Source organism: Vipera ursinii, assembly GCF_947247035.1.
Source record: "Vipera ursinii genome assembly, chromosome: 2".
NCBI lineage: Eukaryota > Metazoa > Chordata > Lepidosauria > Squamata > Viperidae > Vipera > Vipera ursinii.
The window spans coordinates 228,498,160-228,510,613 of NC_139513.1; the positions used below are offsets into that span (position 1 = coordinate 228,498,160).

The window sequence follows — 12,454 nt, forward strand, 5'->3', positions numbered from 1 at the left end:
AAAAAAAATTTTTAAAAAAAAAAAAAAGAAAGAAAAGTATCCAGAAGCTTCAGCTAGAATGGCACACATCGTACCCCTGATCCATAAATTGCATTAAATTGTAATTTTGGGGTTCAATTCAAAGTCCTGGTTATGATCTTTACAGCCCTTCATGGCCTTCCAAATTACATCTGCCCAACCCATCAAACCTGGCAGAAGGGGCATGTTGCAGATCCTGTCTGCTAAAGAGTTTCATCTGGCAGGACCCCAGAGGTGGACTTTCCTGCAAAGGTGCCCCTTCTTATGGATCAGTCAGGATCCATTCCGGTTAACTTTTCACACCCTTGAAGACTTGGCTATATCATCAGGCTTGGGGGCTCCAAGGTCCTACTCCATCTGTCTATCTCTCCTTGCCTTTGTAATATTAGTTGTTGTTAGCTGCGAAGTCGTGTCCGACCCATCGCGACCCTATGGACAACGTTCCTCCAGGCCTTCCTGTCCTCTACCATCTTCTGGAGTCCATTTAAGCTCACGCCTACTGCTTCAGTGACTCCATCCAGCTACCTCATTCTCTGTTGCCCCGTTCTTCTCTTGCCCTCAATCTTTCCCAGCATTAGGCTCTTCTCCAGTGAGTCCTTCCTTCTCATTAGGTGCCCAAAGTATTTGAGTTTTAGCTTCAGGATCTGGCCTTCTAAAGAGCAGTCAGGGTTGATCTCCTCTAGGACTGACTGGTTTGATTGCCTTGCAGTCCATAGTTCAAAGGCCTCAATTCTTTGGCGCTCAGCCTTTTTTATGGTCCAACTTTCACTGCCATTTTGTAATATTACATTTTAGTTAATTGTTTTTATATTATTATTAGTTTAATATTTTTGTGAACTACTTACAGTCAGATATTGTTAGATGGGTAGTTATGCAAATATGAATGAATGAATGAATGAATGAATGAATGAATGAATGAATGAATATAAGTATGTAAATAAAATTCCACCATAATCCTGGAATTTTGGTGCCTTCTAGACTAGGTTATCAGCATGCCAGGTGAATTTGCCTGACAGTCACAGAGTAATTCTAGTCATTAATGTCTTCACAACACAGCAAAATAGAATCTGTACTTTTTATTTTATGTTCCCAAAATGTTAAAGATCTTAAGTTCTTTTTTTAAAAAAAATTTGGTGTCCATTTTCTGTTCCTACTTTCTAAGGAATGTCTTCCACACATTTTGCTTTAACAATTCCACGACCCACTGATGTGTTCTTGTTCCAAAACCTAGGTCCTTCTCTGAACCCATCTCTCAGCTGTTTTTATAACCATATAGAAAAAGTTTAACAACTTTTGTGAATCTGTTTCATATTTTAAAGATTCAGGTTGTCTTCCCAAGCTCTTTAAAAAAATAATAATAACCCATATATTCAGTACAAGCTGCTAAAAACAAATAACGCAGTCTCTGTCATATTATTTGACAACTGGATGTCATGTTTGTTCTACAATTTACTTGTACTGTAATAATATTTTCCTCACATTTGTTTTATTTATGTTACAATCTGTGCACCTTGTGGCATCCTTTATGGCCTTATGTAAACAAACAGAAGAGAATGCAATGGCTCAAGATACTTGACAATCAGTTACCAAATTATATCCTTGACAGCTGGCTGCAGCCAAAAATGTAATGATTCAGCAATTTAATGGGTCCTGAGTTTGGCAAGAGTTCCATAGTAGCCACCTCTGGGGAAATAAGATGATACAGGTTCAGGTCTCCAGCAGGTTTTCTAATTGTTTGCTTCTGGCATAAATCCAAAACTGGAGCAGAGCTCAAGTAACAGCAGAGCCTGTCTTGAAGCATAGTGAATCTTGAGGCAGCTTTGCTGGAGTCTACTGGGAAGAATTAATTTATTGTGTAGATGGAGAATTGGCAAGAGTGCCAGTGAAAAACAGAGCTTTAAAAAATACTTTAAATATGAAACCTACCTCACATAATAATTACCTCTGCACATATTATATTGGATTATTTTCCTAGTTTACAGCATTGCTTGTGGTAACGGCAGACAAGCCCTATCTCTGTGCTTATTTTTCTGAATCACACTGATTCATATATTTATTTTTGGGAATGTAAATTATGTAGGCAGAGGACCCTTTTTCTTAAGTCTGTTCATTTATTTGATTACATTGCTTCCTGTATTTGCTGCAACTTCAGTACTGCTCTTCTTCCCTACCACAGCTTGCTCAATTTCTTTACATGGTATAATAATAATAATAATAATAATAATAATAATAATAATAATAATAATAATAATAATAAGAAGAAGAAGAAGAAGAAGAAGAAGAAGAAGAAGAAGAAGAAGAAGAAGAAGAAGAAGAAGAAGAAGAAGAAGAAGAAGAAGAAGAAGAAGAAGAAGAAGAAGAAGTTGGAAGGGGCCTTGGAGGTCATCTAGTCCAACCCCTGCTCAGGCAGGAAACCCTATACCATTTCAGGCAAATGGCTGTCCAGTCTCTTCTTAAAAACCTCCAGTGTTGGAGCATTCACTGCTTCTGTAGGCAGGTTATTTAGCTCAGTAGTAATCATATAGTGAATGTAATTATGCTATTCTCTGGTACAAATCAAATTTAGCAACTCCTGAACAAAATCTTTTCAAAATGAAGGCAAAGTTTCCAGAATAAGTTAAGCAATTCCTTGGCTCCCCTTTTACCTCCTGTGACTCAAATTTTCCAGAGAAAAAGTATCTTGCACGGCTGGTAAAATTATGGCAATTATTGTATATTCTTAGTCCTATCTTTGCTTTTCAGTGATGTTCTTCTCACAGTTCTTTTTTAAAAGCTAAGTTTTTCAGATTAAAAAAAAGCCACACTCAACTAGGCACAATGCATAGAATAGCCTGAAGCACACACCCTGTTAGAGAGAAGTTTCCTGAGGGTGGGCTCCAGCAGAAGTCTGAAAGATCTGAAGACTAAATATGTTTGATTAATTTAATCCATAAGAGGAGAAAGCTAACATAACATTTCAAGGGTTAATTGCAGTATAATGGTATGACTTTACATATTAAAGAAATTCTGCATCAGCACAAGTTGTCAAAATGGAATGGCAGACCAATTTAGACTAATATAATTATTCAAAGGCATCCTGCATATAGTTCTCAAATTACAACCATTTGTTTAGCAATTATTCAAAGTTACAACAGCACAGGAAAAAAGTGACTTATAACCAGTCTTTGCACTTACAGTCCTGACAGCATCTCCATGGTCAAGCAATCAAAAATTCAGGCATCCGGCAACTGGCATGTATTTATAATACTAATAATAAAGTTGGAAGGGACCTTGGAGGTCATCTAGTCCAATCCCCTGCTCAGGCAGGAAACCCTATACCATTTCAGACAAATGGCTGTCCAGTCTCTTCTTAAAAACGTCTAGTGTTGGAGCATTCACAACTTCTGGAGGCAGTTGTTCCACCGATTAATTGTTCTGTCAGGAAATTTCTCCTTAGTTCTAGGTTGCTTCTTTGGTTAGTTATGAGTCATGTGATCACCATTTGTGACTTTTCCAGCCAGCTTCCAATAAGCAAAATCAATGGGGGGGGGCGGATTTAACGATGGTATGATTCACTTAACAACTGCAGTGATTTGCTTAACAACCACAGCAAAAAAAATTGGGCATGGCTCACTTAACAACTGTCTTGGTTCCAACTGTGGTTGTAAATTTAGGGCAATCTATATTACAGTACACTTCTTGTGGCATTATTTCCTTAATCCCACATATATCAAAAATAGAGCTATATGAGAGATACTTTGGTTCTTACCTGCAGCTGCCTTCACATAACACTGGTATCTAACAGTACAACAAACACTCCAGCTGTTAAGTTCTCGGTTTGGTGAGGCATTAACGAGGCAGAATGGTGAAACAGCAATGCATTTATTCAGTACAGACAGAAGCAGCCCCAAACGCTGCCCAGCTTCTATTTATCCGGTCTGCCGCTAGTCGGCAGCCAATGAGATTAAACAGTAACTTCCCGCCTTAAATGCAAAGTAACAACTCCGGAGACAAGCTGTCTGGAGCTTACCCGTAACGGCTGTTAACCATTGCACACACAGTTTACAAGCAACTTATCCCAATACATAACACCAGCCATGCCTACTTTTAATATTCTGCATAATATGTGACAAACTCTTTAAACCAGGGGTCCTCAAACTTGGTCACTTTAAGACTTGTGGACTTCCACTCCCACTAGTCCAGGGTTAGGCAACCTCGGCTCTTTTATGACTCATGGACTTCAACTCCCAGAATTCCTGAGCCAGCTTGGCTGGCTCAGGAATTCTGGGAGTTGAAGTCCATGAGTCATAAAAGAGCCGAGGTTGCCTACCCCTGCACTAGTCCATAAGTCTTAAAGTGGCCAGGTTTGAGGACCCCTGCTTTACACCCTGCTTGTTTCTAGCAGCTTCCTATGGTTTTTTAAAAGGATTGTTAACCAGAGAATGGATCACAGTCTCACTGCATAAGTGGATCCAGAAACACTCCATTAAACCTTTCAGTATTTAATATAAAGAACCATCTCTCACCTCTGAGGAGATGAGCCAGTTGCTGAGTGATTAATTCTGGTGCCTTTCGGAAAAGCTCTTTTGCTACAAGACAGGAAGCAGATCCTAACAACTCATTTTGCTCTTCAGGGATGATGACTTTGACAACCGCTGATTCTAAATTTTTATCTTCACTAGAAAATAAAAATGTTAAAAATTGCTCATTATTTCATTTGTGTAAATTCTGTACAAGTAGAACTCACGGTTTTCCAGTTTCTGGTCTGGTATTTTAACCACTACACTGAACTGGCCCTTAATGTAACATTGGGCTTAATCTAAATATAGTTAAGTAATATTGCTCTTAAATTAGCAACAAACCTATTGTGATATGTTAATAATTCCTTTATATTATTACTTGGGCATATGACGCCAATGACAGCCAAGAGTATGGAAAGAACACCATAAATTTATTTGGCTGCTTCCATCTTCATGATATTGTGTGTGCTAACAACATTCCCCAGCCAAGCTGTGATAACGTTTCCCTGAAAGTAAGGTCTATCCCCAAAATAAGCCCTAGCTTGATTTTTGGAGGTGGGCCTAATATAAACCCTTCCCCCAAAATAAGCCCTAGTTTTGGGGTGAGGCACACACTTAAAAATCAAGCTTAGGCAGAGGTGGGGTTTGGATCTGCCCCATGAATCCCACATCCACTTACCTTGCAGCCAGGCCTCTCCTCGCCGGCCCACTTCTTCTGAGGCGTCTTCTGCAGCCAGACCTGCATTTCTCAGTCAGCATTTCTGGAAAGGCCACTGCAGCAGAGTACCAAACTATGGATTGAATCCATAGCTCGGTACTGAGCTGCAGAGGCCTTCCGGAAAGGCCTGACTGTGAAATGCAGGCCAGAATACAGCTGCAGAATGAAGCTCTCCTTCGGCTGCAGAAGAAGTGGACCGGCTGGGCAGGGCTGTCGGTGCAGGAGGTGAGTAAAAAAGACACCCCCTGAAAATAAGACCTGGTGCCTCTTTTGGAGGCAAAAAAAAAAAAAGACCCGGTCTTATTTTTGGGGAAAACCGGGTAGGAATGACTTAAGCATACCGGACTCTTGTTGGATAAAAATCTGTTTTTCTGTTGAGGAAACTTTACACTGATGAAAAGCAGCTCTGTTAAAACAATAAGAATTATAAGTTACTGAAACATTGTTGAAGAGTCCTTTGAATTTCTGCTTTACACAGAATCAACCCCTGAATTGAGCTGTTGATGACGCATAAACAAACATTGCAACTAAAAGTTATAGAGAAATTACAAGACATGTGGCTCACAAGAAATTTCTCTCTCACGCATTCTCTCTCCAGTTCTCCAAGGATATATTTACACTAGCACTTTGATATGGAGGGTTAAGAGTTTCCAACATTTTACAAGGTTGCTCTAGTCCTATTTGCTCCCGCAAGTTTCTGAACTACAACTTCCAACATTTTTCACCACCTGTCGTTTGGGTGGGATTGTTGAGGGTTTTAGTTTGCAGCACTTGAAGATCATATATTCATTACTCATATATATAAAAACTGTAGCACAAGAGTTTCTTTTGATGAAATTCCTGTCCCCTTCTAGAAGTAGTTTCCCTCCCCTGCTCCTCTAGTAGTACAAATTTGAAAGAATAAATTTCAGAACTTAGATTCCTTCTTTTCTTTCTAACAATGCTGTATTCTCTGAAATCCTGTCTACACCAATCATGCAAAAAATATTCTGTTACAAATTAGTACACTTTTTGTGTGAAAACCTAGTAAAAACTGGAGGCAAATGTTCCCTTAAAGGACATTCCAGGTTAAGATAAGGTGTTTTTTTCCCCCAAAACCTACAGTAGGAAAGAAAAATATTACTCTTAGTGTTGCTACTCTTCTCCTTTTGCTGGTGCCATTTTTATAAATCTGACATTTAACTTAGGTTGCACACTTAATTCCAACTGAAATGTCATGCATCACTTAAAGAATATCTAATAGGTTTCTTAAACAGAGACAGGACTTTACAGATAGAGATCAATGAATAAGTCTTGAGTAAATTATCTCCAACTCCAACATTTCATTGTCCTTTGAATACTATAATGTTTTGTGAATATCAATTTCATTTTGTGATTCAAAAGCTTCAAAATAAATTAACCAGTAATTTATCCAAGAATAAGATAAACTACAAGGAAAGAGGATGTCTAGAAGTAGCTATACATGACTGTGTCTACAGAGATTCTCCATCATCCAGGTCATAGTTGTTTGAAAAAGCACCTTTGAGATGTACATGAATCTGTTTAAGCAGGGTTTGTTAATAATAATAATAATAGCAACAACAATAACAACAACAATAATAACAACGATGATGATGATGATGAATAAGGATTTCAGGATGATACCTTGTCAATGTACTGCTGTTCACCAAAGTAAGAAGCAATTTCCCTTCACTGTTCAGTTGATACAAATTGATTTCATCACGGAAGATATGGAGAGACTCTGGCATATTCAGCTCCTCCAAAATAAATCTAGTTTCTGGGTGGTAGCAGATTTCTCTTCTTGATATATTCAGTACTGGCAAACATAAGATGTTAGGTGGACTGACCTACATCAAGAGAATTCCTGGAAATTAGAAAGCTCTCCAATGGTGAGGATAACAATTTCATTATGAGCTGATACCACACCCTGAATCAAGTTTGCACTTCCATGAGAAATGTCTGATTCCTTGGAAAAAGTTTCACTGCAACTTTATAGTTGACATTTTTTCCAGCCCAGAAATAGATTAAGTGGAATAGATATTATGCAAGCATCTTCATGAATAAAAACAGTACGGTATAGGTTTATTATAATACATGAATATTAAAGCACCCAGTGTTCATGTCTGATAAAATTGTATCATTCTAAAGTAACCGAAGACTTTTTTCTCCAACAATAAATACATCAAGATACAATTTTACTCTAAATGTACAGAATAGACATATCATGATAAATTATGGTTTATTTTAAAGATGATTTATTGAACAAACCCTAGTGACCTGGTTCATAGATATATCTATGGGCCAAACCCAGAGGCCCCAAAAAAGATACTATATCAGTCCTGGGAGATCAGTTTTGACAGCAAATTTCTTTTCAGTTGTATAGTTAATGAAAGGAGTAGAGAAAAAAACTTCTATGCATCCACCAAAAACTATGCAGTTTTACTTAGTGGATATGCGTGGGTAAGCAAAAGGAATCTCTATGCAACAAATATTTTAAGTATAAAAACAGTTTATAAGGAAAAATATATGGGATAGTCAGAGCAGAATTCTAGATGTAGACTAATTATATATGTAAAATATTTTTGGGATAACAGTGCTACAGTTATTAGACAAACATCAGAGTTTAAAACAAATAGCCTTACAAAGTTTCACAGTCATTAAATCAGTTTTGCTATTATATAAATTACTAATATTTATATGATAATGAAGTTACAAAGACTGAGACATAATGACATACAAAATATTTACCTTTTCAAGATAGTAGGCATAAGCTAAAGCAGAAATAAGTGAATCCAAATCACAGGATTTCTTTCCAAGGACTACATGTACTTTATCCAAATGTTTATTACGACTCTAAAACAAAAGTCAATTTTAAGTGGTTAAAGAATGCATACATATTCTACTTCTTGAAACAGCAAAAAAAAAAAAAACCAAACCCAAACCCCAAATTTATTTATGGGATAGTAGCAGGCCATCTTTGCTGCTTGGTACATATGAGATTAGAAATGATATAACAAAGGTAGAAACCCAGCTCAAATGTTAGAGAAACTATAGTTGTGTCTATATGAACAAGCAAAGAACATAGAACAATCTTTATTACAATCACAGCACTGAACAAGCAAAAATAATCCAAGTCATTCCTATATCTCAGGGGTATCAAACTCGCAATGTCATGTGACGTGTCACGAAATATCACGACTTTTTTTCCATTGCCAGCAATAGGGTGGGTGCAGTTTTGGCATGACACATCCAGCCGCGGACTGGCAGTTTGACACCCCTGCTATATCCTCTCTCTTCTTTTTTATGTCAGGGACTTATCGTGTCTGCTTCTATTTATTTATTATTGGGACTTATATGCCACTATATCTCCCGAAGGACTCAGGGCGGCTAACAATAATAAAACACAATAATACAAATGTTAGAAAAGATTAAACTAACAAGCCCCAGTGATAAAATATTAAAAACATTTTTTATAAAAAAAAAACCTATCGTCAGTCCAGGTCAGCCTGATGGAAAAGAAATGTTTTGAGGTCGCGACGCTTCTAGTTCTAAACAGACTGTAATTCCCCATTACAATGGTATATTGGTACTCATCATGAATTAGTTCTGGGAGGTGCAATGAGTACGAAAAAGAATGGGTACCAAACAAATTTTTACTCTAAAGAATAATGTAGTGAGCTATAAGGCAGCTGACACTGACAAGTTTTAGCTTGTACATTGAGTACCAAACACATGATGAACATCGAGACAAAATGTTAATGTCAAAATGCATTGAGTACCAAATTTATGAGTTTCAAAGCAGTTGAGTACCAAAGTACCACTGTATCCCCATGCACAGGCAGCCATGGTTTGTTAAACATCTAGCTATTAGAGAGATGAGGACTAGGGGTCAACTACCCACTTAAAATAAAGTAGCTCAATACATACTGAGAATGTACACTGGGGAAAAGTCCATGGGGATAGGCCAAATCACAAAATATTACAAAAGACAAAGTAGACTTGGCTTGAGGCAAACTAAATAGATTCAGAAGAAAACATTAAATATAACAATTAATTGTGCAAGACCTAGTGGAGATATTGAAATAACTACTGTAATATGACTAAAGGAAAAAAGCACATCCATTCCTAACTACTGTATATTAAATTCTCTGTAAAAAAGATGGGAAAGAAATATGTCTGCCCACTGTATTTCTGCAGCTTCATGCACACCTTTGTAAAGATGTAAAAAAATATATTATCAGTATCATTCTCTATAAGAAAGAAGTAATACAGTATTAGAAAATCAGGCTGTTCAACTACATGAACAAAATATGATCAAAGACAAGTGCTGATGAGACATCAAACAGTCTCATTTTAAAAAATCAAATATAGCTATTCTTTGATTTAATATAGCAAAATAAAATGTTATGAGAATAATAGAAATGTGGTAATAAATTGATTGTACAGTACCCATTTCTGCAGTCTAAAAGCATATCGGGTTAACAGTTTCTCCCAGAGATATTAAGTATATCTATTACGAACATGTACCAATGTCTAATAATTCTTTATATCATTTGTCAATAAATTACACAAAATATGATAGCATGGCAATCATCTGTACACCATCTCTGTATATTTATATAAAGTAAGAACTAGTCTCTCTATTGATAGCTATACAGAGGATGCAAAATTACTTGTCATAACAAAATCCACTAAAAGATTTAGTGCCACTCTTATTTCATCTACTCTGGAATACTTCACATTCCCAGGTTTCTAGAATGGTGAAAATAGTTCAAGTTTTTAAAAATAAAATATAATTAATCCTTGTAGGATAATTTATTTTTCAACAACTTCAGTGTAGGAGCATAACATCTTAAGCCACCTATGTGTAAATTGGGGGAATATACTAATTTATTAAACAAGGAATAAAGTATCTCCTAGAACCACTCCCAATGGCCATACCTAGTTCACCCTGAAATGCCTTAGTTTCTGCCATGAGATAAATGGAATACATACCCAAATGAATGAAAAGTGAATATTTACTCATACAAATGTATGAGTTTTATTAAGATCTAAACAAAAAAAAGTAAAAGTGACATTTTATAACAAAGAGTATTTTCAGCCTTTATGATTGCAGAAAAAAATCAGACTGTTACCTTGTCTCTATCTGATTATAAAACAAAGACATTACTGCAATTACTTTATAAATCTTTCATAAACCAAGTAATCAAAACAAGTTCCTGTAATGCATGCATTTTCTCTTTTAACACACACAACTCAATTCACTTTTCAGCAGCTAGTAACACCATTTCATCGTGATCCAACATGGAACAAAAACTCTACTTGTGTCATACTGCCCAGCATCTATTTTTCTTCCTCCTCAAAAATTGAACTCCCTAAAATTTCCATTTTATTTTGTTTCCCAACTCTGCATGCCCGTTGCCTGCCTGCCTATCTCTATCTCTATCTCTATCTCTATCTATCACTATCTCTATCTCTATCTCTATATCTATATCTATATCTATCTGTCTGCCTATCTATATATCTAATCTATCATCTATCTATCATCTACCTATCTCTATCTCTATCTCTATCTCTACCTACCTACCTACCGACCTACTTACCTACCTACCTCATTAATTCAATGTTTTGAAAAATATTTCTTCTCCCTTGTCTTTCAGATAACCAAGTTTTCATAATTTAGTCTATGAATCTACTTCTTTACTTAGGTGCTCCTGATTTGGGAAGCAGTAGTTGGATTCAAGTTCTTTCCCATGCTTTCAAATATAAAATGTCCTCTATGTGTTCAAAGAAAACATTCTAAGGCAATTATGTTCCTTAGCATGAATTCCCATAGTTCTATAAATTCATGCACAAAGGGAATGAGATGTTGCACAGACAAATCTTAACATGAATTTTCTTTCTAGTTTTGCAAAAGAACTGCACTGTGATGTAGAGTAATCCTACAGTAACAGTTGGCTTGTAACTGCTGGGGGAAACAATAATGGCAAGTTTTACTAAAAAAAAAATAGAAAGTAGCATCAATTTGATAGCAATGACTATTAGACTCAGCTAGTTTTTCTTTCTCAAAATATTTATGCCATACATGTTTCTGTTTCCAATATGCAGTATGTATGTTTAATCTACATGCGAGAGAGAAATGGCTGTGTAAAAGCAAGGAGCAGTGGCGTAGCGTGGGTTGTCAGCACCCGGGGCAAGGCAACCGGAAGCGGAAATAGAGGGGCGGGCGGGCGGTGACATCACGGCACCACCGAAAAGACGCGCCCCGCAGCGGCGTAGACTTTCCAAGAAGAGTCACGCGCAATGCGGGATGCTTCCGGGTCCCTCTCGAGGGCGGCTGGGCGGGGCTCCGACCTGCAAGAGCTGCTGCATTCAAGCTCGCACGTGAGCCCCGCTAAATAAAGCCACGCATGCGCACGAAGCTAGGCCGGCCGGCCGGCGGGTCCGTCTTCGCTCGGCCAAGCCTGCCGGGGCGCCTGCGGGGCGCTTGCGGTTGGCCTGAGCCTGGGCGGAGAGTTGGGCACTTCTATTTATTTTATTCAGTTTATGTGGCCGCCCATCTCACCTGCCAGACTCATTTCGCTTTGCAAGAAAGAGCAGCTCGAGAGCGGAGCCAAGCCAACTCTGTGCAGCCCTTGGGGCTCCCTGAGCAGCTCAGTGCGAGCGCGCCCCCCCCAGATGTTGCACCCGGTGCAGCCGGCCCCCCCTGCACCCCCCACGCTACGCCACTGGCAAGGAGAGGAATAGAAGAATTCAGACATTGGGAAAAAATATATGGGGATTTTTAGTGAAACAAAAGGTTAGCCTAAGGAAACAGGAAAGAGTGAGAAAGAAATTTATGATTGTCCTGTCTTGTCTTGCTTTTGTAGCGGAGTTGGGGTGAGAATGGGGCCAGTTGAAAGGCTTTGCAAGAGCCCTGTTGATTAGGCAGGAAGAGGAGGAGCTCCGGCAGCTGCCATGGGTCTGGCGGTGGGGTGAGGAGAGAAGGTAAAGGAGAAGGAAGCCGATAGAAGTGAGGAAGAGAGAAGGCTTGGTGGAGCTTGCCATTCTGAGGCAGCTGATTGAAGAGAGAGTAAGAAGCTGGGGTTTTCTCATTTGCTTTTTTTTGCTTCATTACAGGCAAGCCTGATGAAAGGGGGAGGGATTTTAATTTAATTTAATTTAATTTATTGAGATTTTTATACCGCCCTTCTCCCAAAGGGACTCAGGGCGGTTCACA

The 12,454-nt window shown here is 38.1% G+C and overlaps 1 protein-coding gene across 1 annotated transcript in view; it reads right to left on the minus strand.

Moving 5' to 3' along the window:
• Positions 1–12,454, minus strand: part of PRUNE2 (prune homolog 2 with BCH domain) — a gene marked incomplete at both ends in the record, with an annotated part of 127,073 nt that overhangs the window by 95,883 nt on the left and 18,736 nt on the right. Inside the window, 3 exons of the mRNA XM_083354623.1 lie at positions 4,524–4,675; positions 6,880–7,082; positions 7,984–8,088. Coding sequence (XP_083210749.1) covers positions 4,524–4,675; positions 6,880–7,082; positions 7,984–8,088 — 460 coding nt within the window. The remainder of the gene's footprint in view (positions 1–4,523; positions 4,676–6,879; positions 7,083–7,983; positions 8,089–12,454) is intronic.